Source organism: Lissotriton vulgaris, chromosome 7 (genome assembly GCF_964263255.1).
Source record: "Lissotriton vulgaris chromosome 7, aLisVul1.2, whole genome shotgun sequence".
NCBI classification, from domain to species: Eukaryota; Metazoa; Chordata; class Amphibia; order Caudata; family Salamandridae; genus Lissotriton; species Lissotriton vulgaris.
In genome coordinates, this window is record NC_141695.1 from 1261063920 (window position 1) to 1261090678 (window position 26759).

A 26759-nucleotide genomic window follows, 5' to 3' on the forward strand; every position below is an offset into this window, starting at 1 on the left:
AACTGCTTTTCCAATGATCTTGCCAACGAATGTAAGTGAGTGGTGGGTCGTTAGTTGGCAAGGTCATCAGGGTCTAGTATAGGTTTCTTTAGGAGTGGGAGGATCAGGCCTAATGGTGAGGAAGGCATTGACAACGGTGAGTATGGGTAAAAGTGAGAGTATGGATTCCGGATGAGGGTAAGGCATCATCATCTTCATAAGAGGTGGCCTTGAGGGAGTAGAGTATGTTGGAAAAATTTGCACTAGATAGGGTTTTGAATGGTGACCATTGCCAGATTCTACACGAAGAGATAGGCATGAGAGATGAAGCAGGCTTGGTGTCCTCAATGTGCTATTGGATATTCTGTATTTCTTCACTGAGGAGGTTAATGGCATTGCACTTTACTGAGAAATGAGTAATAGAAATGCCAGGAAGGGAGATGTATATGACATAGAAAACAAAGCTGATATAATACAGGTTTTAGTGATAGTAATCATCTGGGAAAGTGCAATGAAGCGAGACACAGAGACTGTAAAATGGGTAAGGGAAAAGACTACCTCTGTCCAAGACTTATAGAAGGGGTTAGGTAGTGTTGGAAGGCAAATTATATGTGCCAAGGGCCCCAAGTTCCTTCTAGTTGAGTAGTGGAATACTAACTTCCACCTTTAAATGTGGAAGAAACCTTTGGTCTAGCTGAGCATAATAGTTTAGAGCACTTGCCAGTTCGTTGGTTGAGTTAACTAATGCATTCACTCTAGTAATCTGTGTTTGACCTCAAGGTCATAGGTTTGAAACCCCACGGGTCCACTAAGCCTTTCATGCTTCTGAGGTTGATGAAGAGAGTACCATCGAGTTGGGTAACAATAAGCAGCTGTTGTTTCAGGTGTGGGTTAGGAGTACTGCAGCCAGAATATCGACAGGTCAGAATAGCGTGACCAGAAAATTGAGGGGCAAAATATCTAAAGATAAATTTGTTGAGATTTTCTTTATCCAACTCCATATATACGTACCTTTGTGATATATATCTTCAATGTACGTACATTTGGATTTGAGAATAGTAAATCCATACCTCCCTCTGTGCACTTAGCTCTTCTATATTTTGTCCCTCAATATTCTAGTCATGATATTGTGATCTGTCAATATTCTGGCTTTGATATTCCCTACCTCAATTGTTGTTTCAGCGCCAAGTGCCCATGGGGGTGGGGTGGCCTGAGGTGATTTCCAAAGGAAGCTTGGAAATATGACTACCTCCAGGAGACACAAATATTCGTCAAGTGTTATAACCAGCAAAACTAACTTCTGACGTCCACTCCATTGAATATGGTCAAGGATTCAAAAGCAAGTGAGTTTGCAGGATTCAATGTGAGCGGTCTACTGGGGACATAATTATTGCTTACTTTTTTCTTTTTTTACTGATGTGGGGAATTTGCTAATCTAAAAAAGATTTCAGTGCTGAAGATGAGCATCAACACACACAAAGAACGGATGTCTTGAATTACCTCAATTGGCAGTGGGTTGAGTACAGAGGATGGTTTTCTCTTCTACCCACAAGCAAGGGCAGCTCCTCCACTTGAGCGAAGGAGCATTGCCCTACAAGCCCTGGAGCTGAAAAATAAAACGTGAATATAGTTAATTTATTACCATTTTATTTTTCAGCAATCTGTCCTGAACTAAGTGTCTGGACGGGTGGGGCTAGCCTGCCGAGTGGCAGCAGCAGCGAGCTATGTGCTTTAAAATGCGCATGTCTCTCTGACCGGCCAGACATGCACATTTTAAAATTCTCTAACCCAGCTGTCTTGGACAGCTGTGTTAGAGAAAGCGCAGGCTTCCAGTGCTCTTAGGAGCGCTGAGAGAGGCCACGCCAGGATTAGGTAGTGCAGTTTCCTGCTTCTCGGGCTTCCAGAAGACGCCAGAGGGAGGAGGACATACCGGTGAAAAGAAAGGAACAAGGTAAGTTTATTTGATTAATATTTTTGTTGTTGTGCCAGCCGCCCACCCCACCCTCTGTACATGACAGCCACCACTGCCCACAAGGTGAGGCAGAGAGGCTTCTGGTAAAAGCATATGCGCTTAAGAGAAGTTGAGGAGAACCTCTTGTGACAGGAAGACACATGTCTTCTATTGGGATCAGCAGGTGCGTTGACGTTGAAAGTGTTTCTGGGTCAGCTGGACAAGGTAAGGTACGTCAAGGTCAGCAGGCATGTGGATGGCTACTGAGAGCATCTGTGTTTGTGGATTTGTAGGAATTGGGAGGTGGTCATCTTGGCTTGGACCTGAAAAGGGTCTCTGGAGTGGGTGGGTGGAAAGGGTCTGAAAACAGCTACTGCAATGAAAGGAGGAGAGTGGACTGTGAAGGGCATCTTGGATCAGCCAAGCCAGTGTAACAGATGTGGTGGTGGGGCCTCTGGAGTTAACAGATTTAGAGCGCCATGCAGAAATCTCTAGAAATATGTTAGTCTTGCTGACAAGGAGCCACCTGGTCATCCTACTTAGTAAGGGCCTCTGGGTAAGTGTGAGCGAGGGAGTGATCTAGACTGGCCTTCTGGGTTAGGTGTGTGTGTGTGATTGTGCGGAGACCGTTTGAGTGTTGGCCCGGAACGAGTGGATGGGGTAGACTGAATTCAGTGGGTACGGGGGTGGGCCTGTCAGGATCTCTAAAGGAATCTTGTCTAGGAGGAATGAATGGCTCCAGTGATAAGTGTTAGAGAGAGCACATTTGTGGGGGCTTCGTGACGCAACTGTTGTGCGCTGGACAAAGGCTCCGGGGTTGCTGTTTTGCATGAGCTGGAGAGTGCCTTGGGATTAGCAGGGCCCCTAAGGTAAGACCTTTCAACATAGCCTCTCATAGCTGCACTTTAGGTTTTGAGTTTACAGTTCTCTTGATATGGGGTTAGAGGGAATAAGCAGGACTTCAGCAGGCCCTATAATTTGCCACCTTAGGAGGTGGTCTGTAGTTTGTTTTCACCCACAATATTGTGGTAATCAGTTTTGTGGCAACGATGAATTGTCATATGACATCTTTTTACCCAATGTACTTGTCATCATTAGGAAACTTACTGAGCCATAAACCTAATGGCGTTTTGAAGTTGCAGTGCCATTTTCCTGGTGCTGATCCTCCATCTGTCTGACAGGGGTGCTAATGTGTTTATTTTTGTAGCTGATGTGGTGCTCAGAAAATGTATCTGTGTGTCGTCCATGTAGATTTATTGCTCAGAATCTGATGTTCTGCAATGTGGTTGCCTACCATCCTCTCTGCTACTCTGTATTTTCTCTGGCTGGTGGAGTTATTTTAGGAATCGATCAATGGATTGCTTTGACGCTCAAGTGCAGCTTCTCTGGTCAGATCATGATGGAGAGTTCTGAAGATGTATAGCCCACAAAAGGGCAGACCCAGAGTGAATTTTAGGAGAGGATTTGCCAAAGGCAAAATGGGCACAAAGTCAAAAAGAACTAGTGGTGGTTGCCTGGGTTTGTGAAGTTCACTAGTTCCATTGTGCACAACCATATACTATCTACCACATGCTTTTCCACAGTATAACACACACGCACACACATTCTCTCCTTACTCCACCCACAAGAGGGTGTGAGTGTCTGGATCATACCAGGCCTGGACTTACCTCCATCGGATGCAGCCAATTTCTGAAAGAGAAAATACAATATCAGTGAGTCTTTTGGGTACCAATATTAGTGGTAATACATTTGTTTAGCTAAAATATCTACATAGGAATATTGATACAATTATCAGTGCATTCAATTTTTTTAAAAATGTTATAAACTAAGAATAAGATTGGGTCACCAAATCGGCTATGTTAATATAGAAATTAAAATTTACTTAGTCACAATATATTATGCCTTTTAAAAACTAAACTGCATTTACCTCCAGAAGACATAGAATATGCGGTAAAATGAGTCAGTTTATTTGCAAAGTGGCTTTTTCTTTTCCCCAAGAGACATGAATTTGGCAAGTCGACTGATTGGCGTACGAGTAGGATCTTGATCAATTTTACAGCCTCTGCAAGCAACAGTGTGGCTCCTGGCCTCTTTAAAGGCTGGTTTTAACAACAGTTTTCTTTCTCGTAGGAGTGCATGGCATACAGGAAGAATATGATCAATTGTTTCTTGAAATTGACCATAAAAAGGCATTTCAAGTTATTATTCTAATGAATGTCCATGTTCAAGTAAACTGTAGCAGTGAGGAGTACAATACCCCCACTATCGAGCTATAGGCTCAGGCTCTATAAATACCAATAGATGCAACATGAAGAAACTATAGGAAGCAGATCTTAACTCTAGCAGTAAAGTTTAAGCCTATATAACGGTCACCTAACATTGTATGATACTATCAAGTACCCTACATCGAGCTTTGATTCCATGTTTATTATGTCTGTTGCTTATGCTTTCTATTTAATATTTTATGTAATTATGGATTTAAATGTGAGGGGAGAGACTTTTAATCAGCCCCCTCATTCTGGTAATTCTTGGTAAGCATAAGACTTTCCACGAAATGCTCCAAAAAGATTATTAATTTGATAAACTGTTGCATAATCTAGTAGGCTATCCCCATTATGTGTTTAAGGTATTCTTATTTGCCAATGTATAATGCCTCATAAGAGATTAATCATGGTCAGTTAAAGCCACTTGGCTAATCAACCCCAGCTCTAGACGGATTTGATCTTGTAGTGTGACATTATTCGGGTGCAGCAGTCTTCTAACTGCATTTGTAGCAGATGAGCAGTCATCGGAGTTCTTTGGGAAAGGTCCTCGAGATATTTTTCAGGTTTAAGTCAGAATGTCAGTGGCAAAAACGTTATGGGGCCAAAATGCTGAGGCCTAAATATCAAGGACCAACATGCTATGAAGGTAAAGGTAACTATAGATTTATTATTCTTAACCCCACATCTAGGTACCTTGAAGATAGAGATAGAGATATTGGTACATATATGTGAAGTTAATAATAGTAAACCTATACTGAACTATAAACACCTACCACCATGATATTGTGGACCTCGATTTTTTGGCTCCACAATATTTTGTAGTTAATATGCAGGTGGATTACTGTTTTGCGGTGTTGTTTTGACGTTAGGTTTATACCAGCGCTACTCCTAGGCATTGACACCTGCTATATACAGGAATTATCAAAAATCCAAATTAAGGGTTTGTTAGACTTTCCAAATACAATGACTTCTGTTTTGTTAAGGTTGATTTTCAGTTTATTTTTGTCAGGTTATAGTTTTAAGCACTGGTTACTAGCCTTTGCGGTTGCCAGTATTAGCAAATTGACTTCATAGACTGAAGTAGACGTATCATAATGATACTATCATATTCAAAGTAGTGATTAGATTGTCTTGTGCAACAGATTCAAGGACGAACCCCAGAAGAGTCCTTTCTGCAGCCGACGATAAGATGGAGCATAGGATCCCCTTCTTTGCAGCAGACAATACATGCCCCGGCAGATGACATTACATACAGTGAGAGCCTTTGCCCTATCCCCAGTCTCTTCATCTATAGTAGACCCTAAGCCAGCTTTGGGGAGACCACCAACTTTTAAGTAATCAAACAACCACATACAGATGCTCCGGTGCCCTAGAATTGTGTCTAAAGAGGTGGGCTTTTGCAGTTACCGGACCTGAAATCATGGCATCAACTTCCAGGATAAATCTATGAGTGAGTCATGTCATTTAATTTCAAAACTATTGTTTGTTTAGTTTTTTTAACAATTTTTTCCAATTCGTAGAACTTTTTTAAAAATCAGTACATGTCAGCATTAAAAATAATTAAAATATAGTTCACCTTAACACAAATTTTCAATGAATCTGTTTTCATCAATTTACAGGTTAGGATCAGTATTAGATATAATCAGAGTTAAAGTTTTGAAAATTAAAATAAAAAAAAGACCAGCAATCGCACCTGGGGAGGTTTGAGGACATAGGAGCCTTAGTGGCTGTTACCTTAAGACGCAGTGCGCTTCAGAGTTTCATGCAAGGACTCCAGAGAGAGGCAGAAAATCTGCAGCATCTCCCATCCTTTTGGAAGGCAGCTCCTTTTCGATCCACGCCCAAAAATTTCACTTGATTTAATTAAAAAACTTGTAAGTGGGCCATGCATATCCATCCCCTGGGTGTTTTTTAAAACAATGGCGAGGCTGGCAACCAACATTAGGCGCAAATGAGCATTGTATGTACTTTCTTTTGCCTATGGTTCCGAGAAGGGCTTCCCTTGGCATCCATCTTCTCTAAGGACCAAATATTTTGGACACACAGCCAAGATGGAATTGCTAAACTCAAAAAAGTTACGGAGAGGTTTACAAACACCATCCTCAGCACATGAAGTGGAGTGACATGATGGTACCAAAATCGCTTCGCAGGTGAAGCTGAGAAAAGGGTGGTTTGGCAGATTGTGGCTCTAGTGTGCTTCCCCTTAGCACAGAGAAGTCCAGGAAGGACCATAGGACCATCCCCAAAGCCATGTGGTGTGTGTCTCTCACTGGACCACATTTTGTTAGAGAACATTTGGAGTGTGTGAAATATGCATAATTTGCGTTTGAGAGATTACATGAAATTCTGCAAAAATTATGTGATATTTTGCGAAATGCAAAAGCAACACTAAGCACAATATTTTTTAGCACGAATGCATTGTTGATTCCCTTTTGGACATAAGGACACATTTCACTGTAAAAAAACAAAAACCAAGAACAGAAAATCACAGGCGTGGGGCAATAGGCACTCAATTTCGTGTCATTCGCATTGTTTCTGGGCTCCTGCAAGGGGCACAGCTTGGCTAATAAGATTTGGGGGGGGGGGGGGGGAGCTTCAGATTTCCCATCCATCAAGCTGGAATATCATGTTAAAATACAATATGTGCCGAGCTGGCCAGGAGGGGCACAGCAAGGATGAGGAGTGTGGATTGTTAGGGGTACTTAAAACCCAATATTTTGTTAAATACTCAAACATTGTTCAACCTTCAAAACAAAGACAAGAGAGAATGTGTTTATTTTGTCTGTATGTGTGTATTTCAATATCCCAGGTGCAATCCGACGGACACCTCACCATATCTGGCTGAAAGCACCTTTACATAAATGCTTACTAGAAAATATATTTCGGGGGTGGGTGTAGCCCCCCAAACACCCCCTAAAGCTAAGCTCCTGCGCCTACATTTAGCTACAAGAGCGGCGTAACTACGCCAAGTGGTGTAATTTGTGTCATTTCAAGAATCTGGAGAAACGCAAAATTCACAAAATTTAGCAAGATAATGCCAACGGGATAGAAATTTCGCCGTGGCCTTCACAAAACCACACATACTGCCCACCCAGGACAGTTCTCAGTTTGTGGGTGGGCCGTGTTTTCTTCTTTCTTAAGTGAAAATGTACATTGTATATTGTAGCTGACATGGCATCTACATAGTGCAGAACAAAAAAACATTTCGACCAGCTCCATCTGCAACGACTGCAGATGTGCACAGCATCAACACAGCAACAGCAGAGGTACACTGTCATTACAAAAGTTTAAAGCAAACTCTATGCCATACGAGACCACAACAGAGGTACACAACTCTGTAGTATTCTTATGTTATGGTTTTTCTCTTATGTTATCCTTTCCCTAGCTGCTGAACCTGTGTGAATGTTCTGAGTGGTATGTTTGGTGAATGGGCTATGAGTGGAATGCCAGTGTGAGTGGATGAGTGATGACAGTTGGTGTATGGGGCTGAGCAGCTAACAGGCGGCTCCTGGTGGGGCTGCCCTACAGGACTTATACGCTTGTTTATGAGGACTTATGCTACTTGTTTACTTACCTGAATAAACCTACTTGGTTTACATCATACCAGTGTGGCATATTTACTACAAACCCCCACAAAGAAATGCCAGGGGTGCGTGCACAGGCACATCACCATCCCACAAAAAGTCACCATACAGTAAAGTACAAAGCCGTCATGTATTAACAAGCATTTACAATGCAATGGTTTTGCCTTTGTTAAAGTTAGAGCCATTGGCATTGCTCTTGACATTATTTTTATTTATGTTTTTTTTTAACATAAATAAATGGCATTGTCATTTACAATGCCACTAGCTTTATCTCTCGCAAATGACACACACAAACACACACAGAGCCCCCCCACACACACACACCCACACAGAGCCCCCCACACACACAGCCACACAGAGCCCCCCACACACACAGCCACACAAAGCCCCCCACACACACAGCCACACAAAGCTTCCTACACACACAGCCACACAAAGCTTCCCACACACACAGCCACACAAAGCTTCCCACACACACAGCCACACAGAGCCCTCCACACAAACCCACACAGCACAAGCAGGCAACAGGGGCACACGGAGACACAAGCAGGCAACAGGGGCAGCGTTGATATGATCGTCAAACTGTTCTAAAAGTACAACAATGGAAAACACCTGTGTTTTTGGCAGAATCGAATTACAGCTGAGTGTGGTAAATGAATACAAATCTAGAAAGATGCCCTGTCTCCAGCGAGGAAGCAGTTTATTGTGAAATAGCATAAATCAATATGTGATAGAAAATAGGAGAGCCCATTAGAAGTATTAAATTGTCGTCAGGAGAGCAAACAATGAGTGAAATATTCCCTGTTTTGAGCAGCAGTGTATAATAGGTTTAATTGTGAAGGGAATGGAAAAGAAAAGAGCACGACATAGAATTATGGGTGATGAGCCCGAAAAATCAGAGTTTTGCCTTTTGTTTGTGAATGTTAGTCTATCTTGACCTGTATGGGGAGCTGACCTAGGGAGCGAGGTATGAACAACCAAGACAATTGGTAGTGGCCTGAAATGAATTTCTGAGACGTTGACTCCTGAATAGAGAAAGGCTTACGAGAACACTGGAAGATACCATGAAGCAGGGGGCGTCCAACGCAAGTCCTGGGGGACTGGATCCGTAATATTTCGGGAAATTACTGACTATATAAGTGAGCTGGACTTGGATTCATTGCATGTAAAATTATTTTATTCAACAATCCTGAACTTCTGATGTGGAACCTGTCCTCTTGGGGGAGGGGCACTCTTGATTTTAAGCAAAACACCTCGGTATTTTCAAAGCATGTTTATAGGAATGGACACCTGTCTATCCCTGGGTGAGCATTACAGAAAAAACACGTGCCTTTGCGAAAATAATGGATCATGCTGTGTTACTAATAACGGAGATTCAAAACTTGCCCTATCAAAAGCCCTTCTCTTCCGGGGTAGTAAGCAGTACATAAATGCAATTACAATTCAATACAATATCACATTAAAATGGCTTAACTCGCCTGTATTTACATTAATTGATACACTTTTTATTTGTTTATGTGTGTATGTATTTTTTTGTTTATTCTTTCACTTTGACAAATCATGATTCGATCTCACATCTCCCTATGGTTTATGATGCACAGACTACTTGAACAACCAGGATACATGCTAATCGGATTTGCGTTTTAGTGCATTGGATTTGTTATCTTTTTTTCAGTGTCTGTAGTTTTAATTCCAGTTCACTGCTCTCAAGTGATTCATCAGCGGAAGGCCCCGGAGCTCGGCCTCCGAACAGGAACAATGACAGTCTGGGGAGCATCGGGCATTCGGAGGAAAGTTCCTTAGATTCAGGATAAAAGCAGCAAGGAGGGTGACGTGATTAATGGTGTGCAGCCAGGCACAGGGTGTATTTAGTGCCAGGCCTTGTCAGTCGGGGCTCTTCCTCGGTGCTAAAGTGGGCCTGCGACTCTGTCCCAAACACGACACCCTGTTGGGGCAGTAATTGCTGGTTCTTGTTACAGAGAGCAATTGTTTCGAATGATGAGCCCAGGCCTTTTTAGAAACGCACATTTAATGAGGGTACTTGACTCGCTCAAAAAGACTACACTCTGTGCGAAAGTAATCATTAGCTTTTTTAATGACCCAGGCTACGCTGGTAATAGAGACAAGAAGATTACAACAAGCGGGAGGGGGCGGGAAAGGGGGAGGAGAGACGCAGAAGATGGCCGGAGCAGGAAGGCGGGTGCCGGCAATGCCGGAACAGATTCGGGGGCGTTGCCGGCTTTTGGCTGACGTCGCGTAACGTAGCCAAAAGCCAAAAAATCTCGGGAACGCCCCCGAATCTGGTCCGGCATTGACGGACAGGCCCGTCTTCCAATGGCTAGCCTCCATTTATGAGGCTAGCCAATGAAAGACGGAGGCCGTTCCTGTCTCCCGTATACATCTCAATAGGTTTTCGCCTGCGCGAAAAAGATGCGCAGAGCGCATCTTTTCGCCAGGCAAAACCTAAACAAGTATTTACAATGCAATGGTTTCACCTTTGGAAAAGTTAGAGCTATTGGCATTGTAAATGACAACATTTGTATTTATGTGTTGGTTTTGGAAACAGATAAATAAATGGCATTGTCATATACAATGGCAATAGCTTAATCTCTCGCAAATGTGAGACCTATTGCATTTGCACCCACACATACACACAGAGTCACACACACAGAGCCAGCCGCGCACACACACACACACACACACACTCACAGAGCCAGCCACACACACACACAGAGCCAGCCACACACACACACACACACAGAGCCAGCCGCGCACACACACAGAGCCAGCCACACACAGCCAGCCGCGCACACACACACACACACAGCCAGCTGCGCACACACACACAGCCAGTCGCGCACACACACACAGCCAGCCGCGCACACACACACACAGCCAGCCGCGCACACACACACACAGCCAGCCGCGCACACACACACACACAGCCAGCCGCGCACACACACACAGCCAGCCGCACACACACACACACACACACACACACACACACACACAGCCAGCCGCACACACACACACACAGCCAGCCGCACACACACACACACAGCCAGCCGCACACACACACACACACAGCCAGCCGCACACACACACACAGCCGCACACACACGCACACACAGCCAGCCGCACACACAGCCAGCCGCTCACACACACACAGCCAGCCGCGCACACACACAGCCAGCCGCGCACACACACACAGCCAGCTGCGCACACACACACAGCCAGCCGCGCACACACACACAGCCAGCCGCGCACACACACACACACACAGCCAGCCGCACACACACACAGCCAGCCGCACACACACACAGCCAGCCGCACACACACACACAGCTAGCCGCACACACACACAGCCAGCCGCACACACACAGCCAGCCTCACACACACAGCCAGCCGCACACACACACACACAGCCAGCCGCACACACACACACACAGCCAGCCGCACACACACACACACACAGCCAGCCGCACACACAGCCAGCCGCACACACAGCCAGCCGCACACACAGCCAGCCGCACACACAGCCAGCCGCACACACAGCCAGCCGCACACACAGCCAGCCGCACACACACACAGCCAGCCGCACACACAGCCAGCCGCACACACAGCCAGCCGCACACACAGCCAGCCGCACACACAGCCAGCCGCACACACAGCCAGCCGCACACACAGCCAGCCGCACACACACACAGAGCTTGGCCTTGATAGTACAGGTTTGCTTTAGCTCTATTTGTAAACTGGCCTGGAAAGGAAGTTAAATGTGATATTTCCGAAAGAACCGCATTTCCTTACAGCAAGTGAACACACACCCTATACACTTTACTCGAAGCAGATAAGCTTGTGTGATTAAAGTGAAATGTGTAAAGGATAAAAATTGTATTTATTACTTATCCAACAGTAAAGGTTTTTCCTACATACAAAAGACAATTCATTCTCATGGTTGTGCCTTAAAGCATCTGTATTACGTTCTTAAGACCATCAGCAGAAGTAGAGACCTTAGACTAACGAGTGTAGAAGTGAGGCTAACCACATGACAGAGGAATCATGCTGTTCGGGGTAAACCACGAAGGATCATTTGCCTTCAAAAGACAGCTGAGCTAAGGAGTCTCATTACTCATTCTAATGACTGTCAACAAGAGAACAGAAACACACTCTAAATACAGACTATTTATGACATTTCTCTTAGTGGTGTAAACTATGAAGTAGAAAAATCCAACCTGTCAAATTATTTAATGAAGAAAAATATTAACAATGGTTACTTTCAATACATATCCCTGTGTAAAACCCGACATGTAAAGTAACGAATAGCTTCTTTAACAGAGTAACCATCAGAAATCAACGCGTAGCTGCTGTACCGTTTACAACCAAAGGGCTTGAAAAGGTTTAATGTAAGGCATGAGCTTTTCAGAGTAACTTTGTTGGGGACCTTTAAAACTAGAACCTCAAAGATAAGTCCCTGTGCCAGACTCTGTAAATAACTGAAGAGTGGAGAGCACGAATGGAAAGTGATGGCAATCAAAGGACATGGTTGGTCTACACTGTTAGCAACTGTCCACAGTGAGGGCAGAAGTGAGTACCAACAGTTCAGATGGCAGACACGTGAAAAATGACGGAGCAGCCCCATGCCTAGTTCGCACGATTTGTGGCAGGGATGTAGTGTGTCCAGGGGCGGCTGGAGTTTGTACCCAGTGTGCAGGAGGTGAGTGTGCAGGCGGCGCAGCACCTTACCGAGCTCGCAGGACTTGTGGCAATTTGCAGGGGGTGGTCGCAAAATGTTCCTAGATAATGTTCTAATCTGTGACGGAGGGAAGGTACATAATTTGCAAAGATAGATCATGTTCTGTACAAATCCATAAGGTTAAAAAGACGGACCCCATTTCCAGTGTCTGGCTAGGAACCAAAATCAACACTAAAGAAAACGATCACTCTAGCCCTACCCCGCAGGAGATTGTTGCTAAAATAAGGCCATGGTACTCGGGAGCCCATCCTTCTCTGAAAGCAACCACCTAGCCTGCTGTCTGACGTTTAAATACCAGGGCGGCAGAATGGTCAGTCCGGATCTACCCACATAGTCAAAACACATCTAAATTACAAAACCGGACTCCGGCTGTCCGAAAAAGCCACCGTGCCTCGTCAGGGACGATGTTAAATGATAACTTATACTTGAGCGTACACAGGGCTTAAAGGTACGGCAGCTGACAGCAAGCCTGCCCTTCTCACGTGACTCCACTTTACCCCCAGAGTTCGCCTGCATCTTAGTCTTTAACTCGAGTCCACAAGCGCCATTTCTTACCCCCGTACGGCTTGCTCAGGGAATTCTCCCGCTTCAGATATTCGTCAGTCTGGTCTGCCAGTAAGACCTCCGCGAGAAGTATTAAAATATAAATTAAAACCGTAAAGTTGTTCTGCCACCGGGAGCCACCAACAGACGCCATTTTCTTCCGCTCTCACCTGCGAGCAAACTCCGCCCATAGAGCTCTCATTGGACAAATATGAGCTTTTACCCGCCTTCCAGTCGTTAGTTCCTCACTATTCCTACTTGTATACAAACAGTTGCCTGGCATTACGCTGGTCACTTCTATTGGTCTCTGAACACATCGATCAACGTGCCTGCCTTTCCCAAGACCAAAGGCCGGCAATGCTTGACCCCTTAGGGTTTGTCTAAGATTTCAGTGTCATCACAGGTCATACCACGCTGTATTTATTTATTTATTTATAAAGTTTTATATAGCGCGAACAAGATCCCGAAGGATATCTGAGCGCTTTACAATAAGTTGGAGGAGGGGACAAAATGAAATATACACAGCAATTGTGGGAAAAAATAACACACAAAAAAACCAATGCTAAACAGTAAACATTGGTACACATATAAGGTATCATATTATGCAAATGATACGATCCGTGACATTCCATTAATGGTATCAAAAGCACTGTTATTATTATTATTATTATTATTTATTTTTGTAAAGCGCGATAGTCACCCGGAGGTATCCCAGCGCTGAAGAACCCTGAATTCACCAGGTCAAACGGAGCCAGAGACTAAGAAGGGCAAGGAAGGAAGGGGGAAACTGAGGCAACAAGAGGGGAGGGGGGGTACAGGATTAGGGAAAAAGATGAGTTTTTAACAGTTTCCTGAAGCGCAGGTATTGGGGTTCAAGACGTAGGTTACGGGGGAGTGCGTTCCAAAGGCGGGAGGCTTGAACCGAGAAACGTCTTCCTCCTGCTCGGGTTTTTCTGAATCTAGGGATGTTCGTAAAGTTTTCTGCATTGGAGCGGAGGGGCCTAGAGTTCCTATAGGGAGTGACCATTTTACTGAGAACAGGAGGGCCTTGGTTCTGCAGTGTTTTGTGAACGAGACATAAGGCTTTAAATTTGACTCTCTCCCTTATGGGGAGCCAATGGAGGAGTTTAAGAGCGGGCTTGGCAGATGATCTGGCCGGGGTGTTGGTGATGATCCGGGCGGCCGCATTCTGAATAATCTGTAGTTTAGTAAGGGTCGCTTCGGGAGCACCCAGATAAATCACATTGCTATAGTCCAGTTTCGATATTATGAGACCTTGGACTAAAAGTTTTTGGGATTTAGGGGGGAGAAGGGGCAGGACTTTCCTCAGAGATTTTAAGAGGCCGAAGCAGGTCCCTGCCACCTTCTTGGCTTGTGAGGTGAAGGAGAGATCGGAATCGATCCACACCCCCAGGCTTTTCACCTCTTTCTTAGGGTCAGGGGGCGGGCCCAGACAGGCTGGCCAGCAGTCCAGAGGAAGTGAGGCTCCTTTCGGGCCCAGTATAAGGACCTCGGTTTTTGTCCCGTTGAGTTTTAGGGCTGATCTGTTCATCCAGTGATGGACCTGGGTAAGGCAGTTGAGCAGATCAGCTTTCTGTTGCTTGGGGTGGGACAGGGACACCACTAGTTGAGTGTCGTCGGCGTAGCTGACGACGCTCACTCCGAAAGGGATGATAACCTCCTCCAATGTGGACATATAGATATTAAATAAAGTGGGGCTCAGGGAGGAGCCCTGAGGAACACCACATTGGAGGGGCATTTCGGAGGAGCGGGCGTTCTTTTCCCAGATCTGGTAAGAGCGTTGGGCCAGGAAAGATGAGAGCCAGGATAAGGCTGTTCCTTTCACTCCCACCCTAGCCAGTCTTTCGATAAGAAGTTGGTGGTCAACTGTATCGAACGCTGCACTGAGGTCGAGGAGGATCACTGCAACTGATCCTCCCCCATCCAATAGTGCTCTTGCCTCCTCTACAGCAGCCAGAAGGGCGATATCCGTGCCCTGTCCAGGTCGAAAACCTGTCTGGGAGCTTTTTAATTTATTATTGGCCTCTAGGAACTGAGAGAGTCTCCTATTGACCAATTTTTCTGCGACCTTGCTTACTCCCGGCAATAGGGAGATGGGTCGGTAGTTAGCCAGATTCTCGGGGTCCAGCGTAGGTTTCTTCAGTAGGGCTTTTACCACCGCCTTCTTCCAGCTTGGGGGTACAGCTCCTTGTTGGAGAGAGGTATTAATCAAGTGGGTCAGGGAAGGGATGATAGTGGGGGCTACCTCTTTAAGGATACGGATAGGAGCAGGGTCACTAGGGGAGCCGCTCTTCATAGAGTTGAGCACATTTGATACCTCATCCACCGTGACCTGGCCCCATGTGGACAGGTAGGTGGAGGTGTGTGGGCAAACGATGTTTTCCTCGGGGCTGGAGGGGGGGATAGTTTCCAGAATAAGTCTGATTTTATCGTGGAAGAAATTGGCCAGTTCCTGGCATTTCTTCAGATCGGCTTCAGGGTCGGCAATGGGTCTTATTCCTTGTCCTTGGGGTTTAGACAGCTCTTTAAGGATGGCGTAAGCTTCCTTACTGGAGCAACCTGCGTTCTCTATTCTCTCCTGAAAAAACATACTTTTGGTTTTATGAATAGTAGTTTTATAAGTCAGGAGAGAAGTAGAGTAGAGGATTTTGTTAGTTGCTGTTTTGTCGCGCCTCCATGCGTGTTCGGTTTTTTTACACTCTTGCCGCAGAGTTTTAAGCTCAGGAGTGTACCATAAAGCAGGTGGTATTCTTTTAGGTTGTTTAAGGGTGGTAATTATCAGGAGCAACGTATCCAGTGAGGAAGTGATCCAGTCGCTGAACTGTTTGTCAGCTATATTGGGATCAGATGAGAGCGCAGGAGTGGACTCTGCAAGAGAGGCGGCCCAGGTCTCCGGAGATAGTTTGCGCCATTGTCGGTCGGTGACTTGGGTTTTTGGGATCGAGTAAGTGCGAGTGGAGATTTCCCAAAAAAAGGGTACCAAAAAGTGGTCCGTCCATGGTAAGGACAGCGGTGGGTCAGAGGTCATTGTTGCTATGTTGGTGAGGATCGGGTCTAATAGGTGGCCTTTATCATGAGTAGGCTCATTATTCACTAGACGGATGTCTAGAGATGTTAGATCGATCCTAATGTCCGATGCTGCTTGATCCATGGGGTCCAGAAAATGGACGTTCAGGTCACCTAGTATGAGGAAATTGGGGGCCGAAGAAGCTAGTTGTGAACTGGTTTCGACAACAGCGTTGGTGAAATTACCCGGGGCCCCTGGTGGGCGGTAGATTAGAAGTCCTGCCAGGGTAAGAGCTGGGGCGACTTGGATGGAGAATTGGCCGCTCTCACAGTCCTCAATACCAGCGTTGGTCATGCGGCAGGTAAATTGTTCCCTGTGGATAATGGCTATCCCGCCTCCTCTCCCTCTTGGTCTATTAAGAGTTTGACAGATGTACCCGGTGGGGAGGGCCGTGACAACATCTGAATCGGTATTGTCAGAGAGCCATGTTTCCGTTATGAACAGAAGGTCAAGCTCCTGGTTCTGAATCAGGAGGTTCATTTCGGTAGCATGTTTGGGGAGGGAGCGGCAATTAAGAAGTCCTAGTTTCAGAGAAGAAATGGGTGGTTTGGAGGTGGGAATCAGAGTGCATTGTGAACAGGTAGAGAATGCCTTACCTGCAGTAAGCGGGTGGTGGCAGGCTAGGGTATTCTTAGGTCGTAGGTTGTATAAGGTGTCCGCTGTATACGTTACTCGATCCTGAGGGGTGCCAGGCATAGTGACAGGGCCTAGGGCCTTCTGGGCCCGGACGGGCCCAGACGGGCTTGCCTTTGGCGCGCCTTCGGCGCGCTGACGGCGCGCCCGCTGCGCCCGTCCGCTGCGCGTCCGGTAGTTGCACATCCTGTATGTACGAGAAAAAGGGGCGGGTGGGCATGGCCTAGAGTGGGCGTGGCCTCTCTCCCTCGCCGAGAATGGCGGCAGGGAAGTTTGTTGGTCGCTTAGCGTTGCAGCGAAGGAGTCGCTGTTTTGGTGACTCAGAGCCCGCTTCAGGAGGAGAACGGGTGAGTGAAGTGAAATTAAAAAATACAGAGTATTTTCGGCGCTTTTGTGACACAGATACAATTTTTTAAAAATGAGGGTTTCTTCTCCCGGCTTCCGCCTCAGGAGCTTTCAGGATTCTAAGCGAGTTGCGCTGAAGGCAGCGTTTAAGTACCAGGGGTGGCGGGTGGGCGTGGCCTAGAGTGGGCGTGGCCTCTCTCCCTCGCCGAGAATGGCGGCAGGGAAGTTTGTTGGTCGCTTAGCGTTGCAGCGAAGGAGTCGCTGTTTTGGTGACTCAGAGCCCGCTTCAGGAGGAGAACGGGTGAGTGAAGTGAAATTAAAAAATACAGAGTATTTTCGGCGCTTTTGTGACACAGATACAATTTGGAATCGCCAACCTGGTAGTCTTCGTTTGTTTTATTTGTACAAAAGTTTTTGTTTCAATGAAGCAAGTGTTAAGTCCTCCAGAAACATTTTCTAATGTAATTACTGCTAGTCTAGAACATGCTCTAAACGTAAATGTTTCTCTGTATATGCCACATGAGTACTCACCTCACTATAGGACAAAGGAATGGCAATTTACTGTCAAACTAATGAGCTTCGTAGTCAACAAATCCAGAACAAGACATACCGCTCGATTGAAACGGCACTAGGCGAGCTCCTAGCTAATGCCCTTATTAATCCTTTAAAAATCCTTCACATCTAGGTTTGATCGACAAAACAAGGTGCACCTGATGCCAGCAAATCGACAAGCACCAGTTGTGACCAGAAATCGGCAAGCCTGAATTCTTTAGCAGCCGCAATTGTGGACCGGAACATCAAGGCCCTGCCGAGTGAAAGCGAAACTGAAGCGGCGGACTGAGGCTGTGGCAGGCGCTGGGACGCAGAGCACGCAAAATGGCCCGGAAAGTGATCCCTGCCCGGTGGCACCAGCATAACGTGTTGGGAATCCTAAGCGGCGGCTACGGCTCAAAAAAGGTGAGCTACATACTGCGGGGATGCGACATCAACTAACAGATGGTGAACAAATAGACGCCTGATGCGGGCGGCGCTGACGAGACTGTGGCTGCAATAGACGAAGCGCACCTCAAGGGGGGGCATGGCTGGAGACTGCTCGGGTCTGCTGCGGAAGGAGAGCGGAAAGCCGCTCGAGACTCGCGGCACACAGGACCTTAAGACCTTCACTGACGAGGCGACTCCTTGGGCGGTAGAGAGGTGAAGACGGGAACGGCTTGAAATCCGAGGTGGGGAGGAATAAATCCCTGCCCATTACCAGCGACGCTAGCCATAGGACAATCGGGCAGTGACCAATGGGCTTTTCTGATTCAGCACGGGGGGGCGGGAGAGGACACGGACGGCGGGAGGGGGGCGGGAGAGGACACGAACGGCGGAAGAGGACACAGACGGCGGGAGGGGGCGGGAGAGGACGAGGGGGGCGGGAGAGGACACGGACGGCGGGAAACGTGCACAGGACAGCGAGGAGGGGGGAGGGGGGACGGCGGGAGGAGGGACACGGAGGAAGGCAGGACAGCAGCAAGCACGGCCCGGCCGGACCAGATTCGGGGGCGTTCCCGGCTTTTGGCTGACGTAGCATGACGTAGCCAAAAGCCAAAAATTCTCGAGAACGCCCCCGAATCTGGTCCGGCCATGACAGACGCCTCTCTGTTCCAATGGTTAGTCTCCATATATGGAGCTAGCCAATGAAACAGAGGGCGTCTTCCAAGAGTCCCTTACTGAAGACTAGAGATTTCTCTGGGGGCGGAGCTTACGCTCCGTTCCCCAGTCGAAACCTAAAAATGGGTAAGCTTCATTTGTGCCGGTGCATAAAGTTGGAGGGCACCTCCACGTTTTTGGGGCGCCTGGACTTATTTTTTAATGTCAGACTTTTACCCGAGCAAGAGAAGGCAGCAGGAAGAAAGGAGTGAAAGATAAGAAAACCGTGATCAAAGGAGAAATAAATAACCTACAAGAGCGATAAAGAGGCAGGAAGTATGGGGTGGTGGAAGCAAAAGGCTTGTGATCATTGTGATGGATATACCATTAGGCAGCCTTGGTATTTGCAGTAGGGTGGTGGACTCCTAAAAAAACATACATAGCCCTCTGCAATTACTGTTTCAAATGAGACACCGCCAGGCTCCCTGGCACCTGCAGTGACTAACCAATAATCGCAATTCCCGGTGAGATTGGACGCCTGTAAACAACCACCCGGGCCTGAAATATGCACTATGCCAGGTTCAAGGCTGCAACTCAGCTGAAATGGCGAGCATCGACTGCATTATAAAGGTTGTGAGCTCTCAGGAAACAAAGATAGTTTCACTATGTAACGCGGTCAAAAAGCCAAACTGCAAGGCGAGGGATTTCAGATCGGGCGGTTCTACGTGTAGGCATGCAACTTTACACGTGGCGTTATCCATGCTGTTTAATTGATTTGTGTTAAGGACTGCTACCTGATTCAGCACTGAAACACATTAGTCCAGTCTCTCAAAATCGGCACAGGGGAATTAGCTGAAATTTTACAGGACAGAGGGTGAAAAATCACGACTTTCCCAATAATTTTGGGACTGGTGCCATCCAACGCGACTCACTCCAGAGGACTGCTGCCTGCTGAAAAGCCTCATGCGACTCACCACAGAGCCTGTGAGAAATCCGGTTACCTACCCCAGAGCCCCTGTGCTAACAGAAAAGTCTCACTGTAACGCACCCCTGCCCTCCAGTGCCTGGTGAAATGCCCACTGTGACTCATTCCAGGCACACTCTGGGTGCTTTCCTCAGTCTTTGTGCTGTGGCGATGTAGGTCATCTGTTGACTCCCATCTGCCAGTCTCAGATTGTTCCTTTCAATTCCTTATGCTGTGGTTAACTGCTATTACTTACAAGAACTTTAGTTCTCTTTTAGTCAAGAGGTTGCCTTACTGAACTGTGTAGGTGATTCCTATAAATTGTTCTTTGCCCAGTATGAAGTCCCATGTGTTTTTTCTTAGGGGTTGAAACATCAAAGATTTGCTCACAGATTGTTTGAAGTCTAGACTCCATACATTCATGTACAACAATATGGCTCTTCAATATAAATATGATTTAGTGCTTTTAATTGTATACGTTTTGTACACCCATACTTTTTGCTTATCTGCACTTATTCATTGTACCTTTCCGATCCTTTTTTTGTACATTGACACCACCTTCGTTAAAATGTAAGAAAGTATTAAGTGCTATTGTTTTTTTGTATTTTGGCCTTTCTCTTGGATAGTTTCTCTTAATCATAGAATTTTGAATTATGTATTCATCTAATGAGCCTTTTTCTTAGTGGAACTTTTTTTTATGTGTTCACAATGCGGTAGTTCCCTTTTGGATTACTGGGTAACTCTATAACTTTTCACTCGACTTGCCTCTGAGAAATAGGTTATGAACAAAACCACCAATTCCAAATCCTCTGAATCATAGGAATGGCAATACTAACACCAGAAAACACACATCAGAAAAGCCTCGACTGTTGCAACACAGACCGAAGAGAAGAATGCAGCCCTTTAAACATCACCTAGCACTGGACATGAAAGTGCATAACTCATCCAGAATATGAACAATAAACCATAAATCTAATGACCCTTCACCGACAAGACAGCAGAGCACACACTGCACACAAATACCACATTGATGTGCAGCTAACACATGGCCACGAGTAAGGTGGCACTTCTCAACAGTACTAAAGACATCCTGAATGTCTTAAAACCTGCATCACAACCCAAGGGCGAGCATGCAGTTCTAAAAATATACCTCAGCACCCAACTGACCCAGCGCTCAACTCTACCAGAACTTGAACACCCCACCATTCTGCATCTCTGCACCAGAATACATGTGATAGACTAATACCACCATCCGGTGCACCCAACACAGTGCCAAAGTCCATACACATGACCCCATATTACTCCTCATAGCAAATACATTCACAAAAACACATCAAACCCATGGATGTTGATTGCATTCTCATGCAATCAACACACCACGTTACTGTACAGCTGTCAACAGGTCACTCTCCAACAACACTATTCAGAGGGGAAGGTGTGGCGTTACAGCCAGAGCTGGGGAACCAGGTTCGAGTCTTGGCGCCGGCTCAAAATTCGGTGATTCTGGGCAATCACAATCTCCCCGTGTCAAAAAATAACAAGCATTTACAATACAATGGTTTCGCCTTTGGAAAAGTTAGAGCTATTTGCATTGTAAATGACAAAATTTGTATTTATGTGTTGGTTTTGAACACAGATAAATAAATGGCATTGTCATTTACATTGTCATTAGCTTAATCTCTGCAGTCACTCTGCAGTCCCTAGCACTCCATAGCACTCCCTAGGCACTCTGCACTCCCTAGGCACTCTGCACTCCCTAGGCACTCTGCACTCCCTAGGCACTCTGCACTCCCTAGGCACTCTGCACTCCCTAGGCACTCTGCACTCCCTAGGCACTCTGCACTCCCTAGCACTCCCTAGCCACTCTGCACTCCCTAGCCACTCTGCACTCCCTAGTCACTCTGCACTCCCTAGTCACTCTGCACTCCCTAGTCACTCTGCACTCCCTCGCACTCCCTAGCACTCTGTACTCCATTGCACTCTGCACTCCCTTGCATTCTGCACTCCCTTGCACTCTGCACTCCCTTGCACTCTGCACTCCCTTGCACTCTGCACTGCCTAGCACTCTGCACTGCCTAGCACTCCCTAGCAGTCCCTAGTCACTCTGCACTCCCTAGCACTCCCTAGTCACTCTGCACTCCCCAGCACTCCCAAGCCTGGGTGCACCTGTGCGGATTGTGTATGTGAGAGAGAGTACCATTTTACACAATCCGCACAATACAGTAATTAGGAGTGCTTGACCCAGTTCCTGTAAAAAGGAAGAGTTGGGGACAAAACTGCACCTGTTAATTAGATTGTCACATAGACTCACTGGAACAAAGAAGGTGGGCCAGACCGCTAGAGCGAACACTGGAGAGGATCACCTTTTAAGTTAGGGTGAGATGAGCTCAGGCAGCTATGTCATGAAGGGGCGGGCAGAGGCTCACAGGGAAGCTCTCTCCAAAGACATCTTGAAGTCTCCATCTTGGTTTGCCCCAGAATGCTGTGCAGGAGGGTGTGGACAAGGGTGGAGGGATGATATGGCACCCTTGGATTGGCCAGGGGTGCCTGGATCCTAAAACATTCCATGATGGCAGCTATAAGGAGGGTGACTGCAGTGATTTCAGAGTGATATAAACCTTTATAACAGTAAATAATAGTATTTGTTTTTAGTTTATGATATTGCCTTTTACTGACCACATGGGAACAAATGTTTTTCGTTTATCAGAGAGCTGTCTTACATGTCGCCTAGGGTGATATACTCTATAGAAAAGAAATGTAGATGTATGTGCAGATAACTCCACATTTGGACTTATGTTCATTTAGGCAGCTGCAGGCTATTTCAAACTTTTTGCCACTTCAACAGCGTTCACACATAATACGGAGACACACAGATGGGACTCAACAGAAGCAGAGAGCGCTATACTTGAAGTTCAGTGCAAGTACCCAAGCGAAAAACTGACAATTGCATTAGGTAAGAGATAAATATACTCCACTAGGGTAAGTCAAAGTTAGATTGACAAAGTCTCCAGTAAGTCAAGGAAAGAGCAGGTTGAAGCCAGAGGTTGAACGGGGTGGACTCAAAGACCACTCACTATGTATATTGTTAGCAATAGTTTAGTTTCATTCCTGCACTGTCAAACCCTCAAACGTGAAACTGCACTGCCGTAAACGAATGGGACGGATAGGAATGTTTTACTGAGAGACTGCTGCACAGTGCAACTTTGCTAGTTAACGATATTCCTATTGTGCAATCAGCTAATCGTGATCCTATATTTTTGGTTGCGCTCTGGAAACTGGACTTTAGATCTTTTGAACGGCTTTATCTTATTTTCTATTGTTTTGGATTACCAGAGAAGTGCTCTTAGGCATTTAAGCTGAAAGAAAATGACCAACCGGGGATCACGTGGAGGGGTATTCATGTGGTCTTATTAAGGAGGGCGAGTATGCAGATCAATCTGGGAGTCCCAGCATTGTGTAGCTTCGGAAGATGGCGAGCCCTGTGTGTGCAAGGCACTTGGTAACATCGTTTTTCCCCTTCCCTCCTCGAGAATCCTGGCCAGCTGCAGCTTTTTACCTCACCTCAGAAGATCTCAAGAGAAGCGACATTGATCTGGCTGTCTGTGTACATACCTTTAAAACGAGCAGTTGTAGACTCGCAAACATGGATAAGACTTTAATGATCTCAGGCGGGGACTGGATAAACAAGCAAAGGTCAAAACAAGGTCGAGAACCGGCCTTGTTGACAGGAAACATTAAAATGAAGAAAACAAGGAAAGGCACGGACAGCGGGAGGGGGGCGGGAAAGGCACGGACAGCAGGAGGGGGGACGGGAAAGGCACGGACAGCAGGAGGGGGGCGGGAACAGCAAACAGCAAGAAAGGCAAGAAAAAGCACCCACCTGGACTTCTTCCGGCGGCGGTCGGCCTGCAATGACCAAAACAAACCTCCCCCCCCCCCAAAAAAAATAGGAACCGCCCACCACCGCAATGACGTTACCAAAGGGGCTGAATGCCTAAAAATCGCCGGAACGCCCCCGAATCTGCTCCGGCATTGACGGACAGATCTGTCTTCCAATGGCTAGCCTCCATTTATGGAGCTAGCCAATGGAAGACAGAGGCGGGACTAAGCCAACATACTCTAAACAAAAGGTTTCGCCTGCGCCGAAAAGCTGCGCGGCAGCTTTCGACGAGGCGAAACCTAAAAAGGGACTCAAATTCTAATAAACATCAAATATTGAGTCCTCTAAAGACAATGATCCACGTTCACTATAGTAGTCTATTTTAGCTCACTGACCACATCTGTACCAAGAGGTCCTCTGTCGATCACCACTTGCGAGCAATGAACCGACAGATCAGTAACCTAATGTTACTTCTGTTTCGCCTCCTGTGTCTTTTCTTCTAACTCTCCTCATCTAGACTCCAACCCGTTATCTAGAGTCAACCACTTCCACTCTCTCCACCAAGATGTTCTTTTCTTTCACTGAAATGCCATCATCTTGACTTCTTTATTGCAAGTATCCCCCTTTATCTGTTGGTCCAACAGCCTCAAGGTGGCCCTAATGAAAGCAGACTGGAACCATTCAATATGCAGAAAAGACTTACGGTGGCAAAGTTTCACCTCCCCAACCAACAAGCAACGCAAAATATTCACCTAGTCGATATTCTCAACGAAGCAGTGAATGAGGAAGCACCGAATTATCCTCAACCCTCAGAAAAAAACTAAATGAGGCTGGCCCGGAATCATGGGTATCGAGGTCTGGAGTCTAGAAGGAGGTTTGAGGCTTTGGGTCCAAAACAGAACACTGCAAGAGGTCACTGTTGAACCCTTCACTGCAACCTGAAAACAAGCACTTACACTGACAATAGGCCTGGCATTGACTGCCACCTCTTTGGTGTAATCAGTTCTTGTTTTGTGATTGTTTTTGTAAAACTTTATATTTGTGAGACCCTCGCCAATAAAAAAAGAGCATTGGTTAAAATCAAAATCATCTTTTGGTCTCAAAGAATAAACAGTACATTGCGGATGTGCCTCTTGTGAAAGAGCAGAATGCTGTCACTCACAGTGATGTTAGCTTATGGATGAGGAGGACAGACCCATTGTCCCAGGCTGCATGCTTAATGGGCACAAAAAAATGTGAATGAGGACAACATACCAATTGATGAAGAGGACTGGCCCTATACACATCTATAAATAACTGTAGCAAAATAAAGAGGTCTTGGGGTAAAGCCAGCTCTAACCAATTGGTGAACAAGGAAAACATATTTCCATGGGCAACCATCACTGTTCTGCAGTAAGACTTGAACATTTGTGGCGTTCAGGGTCACTAGTTGTCCAAGCCAAACTTATGAGAGGGAAAAAACCACATACACTTCACTAACTTCACGTCCAACAGCGAGCGGCCACTGGCACGCAGGCCACACCGTTTCTCTGTTCATGGAGGACAGGCAGAGGTCAAGGGTTGAGAACATGGCGTCAGGAGACAAGAGGCATATCCCAGTCTGTAGACAGCACACTTGATGGGCCGCCTCTCAAACACCCCAGAGATAATGTCCAGAGAGGAGGAGCCAAGACGGTGGCCAAAATTGCCGCATAGACGCCCGGCTCCGCAGCTCGCCCTCACCTCCGGAACTATCCTGGCGATGATCCTGCACCCCAGCCACGGCCCAGTGCAGCAGAATCTCGGCGGAGCTTGACCGCGTTATTCCGATCTTTTTGCGGCCTCTGACGGCCGAATAAGACCGCCTGCAAGTTTCTGGCCTTCCTCCAGCACGAGCCGGGACCTCACGTAGCGAAGCAGCCGTCCCGCACAGCGTCAACACCGGCCTCCATTGGCCATCGATACCCGGCGACCTGAGTGGTGAAACCGAAACCGCTCTTCTATGATCCTGTGATTGTCGCCGCAACGCAGCACTGACTAACGCGGAGTGCACATTCTGCTGGCCCCAGCAACCTCGTGCATATGATCGGACAGCGGATTTGCTTGCCTGACCGAACTCTGATTACACCGTGGTGAGAGGTGTGTAGCGCCGCACATCTGAAGGAACCTGCGTGTGCCTCATTTTATTTCTCCACACACCGCGATTTGCTGCTGTAGCCGTGACACCGGTAAGAACGACTTTCTTTGGTGTGTGTGGCTTGAAGTCCCTGGGCGTTGGAGATACAACATGGCGCCCACGCTAATGGATGTTTGGCTGGCCCTTCGAGACTGGCGCATTGAGTGGCAAGAACTGCGGGTGGCTACACATGTTTCTCACCCTACTATCTCTCCTGCTACGAAAGACTTGGATACGGTACCGTGCATTGTGGACTGTGAGCCCAAATGCTCCCCGGTTGTCATAGCCGAGGTCTCCCAGGCGTGCAGGAAGCGTGTTGGAGGGTCCGGGGAGCATAGCGACAAGATCAGTGACTCTGTTTATCCCTTTTCCTTCCTATTGCCAGCCTGCCTGCCTGAATGCCAAGACCCTGCCTTTGTGTGGAATGTGATTCTACCTCGGGGGGACCCTCCTGGACTATTCCTTTGGTTCTTGGCTCGATCTGAGATTGCCCCTCCGGGTACTACGAGTTTGCTGATACCACCTGTGTGCAACTGTGACTCATTTTTGACTCTTTTCCGTACTGGCCAGGGCTGACTCTTGCTCACTCATGTCGCTTATTCGTGAATTGGATGCTGGAGTGGATTGTGGATTGCACTGGTGACCGCGGGTGGCTGGGGTGATTGTATATTGATGCCCACGTACTATTTCAGTGGGCCCTTGCTTCTGGGGTTGGGGGTGCACAAGGGGCTGGTGCTATGGCCCTCCTCCGCTTTTCCCTCTTTTGGGGTTTCTTGGGGCGACAGGCATGCCTAATAGGGGGGGGTGGGCTGTGGCCTTCCGCTGGTATGCAGGGTGGGGGATGGGATGTGTTGTTTGTACCTCTGTGTCTCCATGGCCTTCTATCTTCTTCTTCTTTTCTTGTTCTTTCTCTTGTTTCTCTTCTTCTTCTTATGTATCTTGGGTCAGACGGGTGGTCAGGGTTTAGTTCTTTCCGGGACGATTTTTG

General features: G+C 46.8%; 1 protein-coding gene across 3 annotated transcripts in view; it reads right to left on the bottom strand.

Annotated features, from left to right (window-relative positions):
- RGS14 (regulator of G protein signaling 14) overlaps positions 1-26759 on the bottom strand; it is a 372155-nt gene that overhangs the window by 213263 nt on the left and 132133 nt on the right. For all 3 annotated transcript variants that reach the window (XM_086931804.1, XM_086931803.1, XM_086931805.1), the window contains one exon: positions 3598-3619. In XM_086931804.1, the coding sequence (XP_086787930.1) occupies positions 3598-3619 (22 nt within the window). The remainder of the gene's footprint in view (positions 1-3597; positions 3620-26759) is intronic.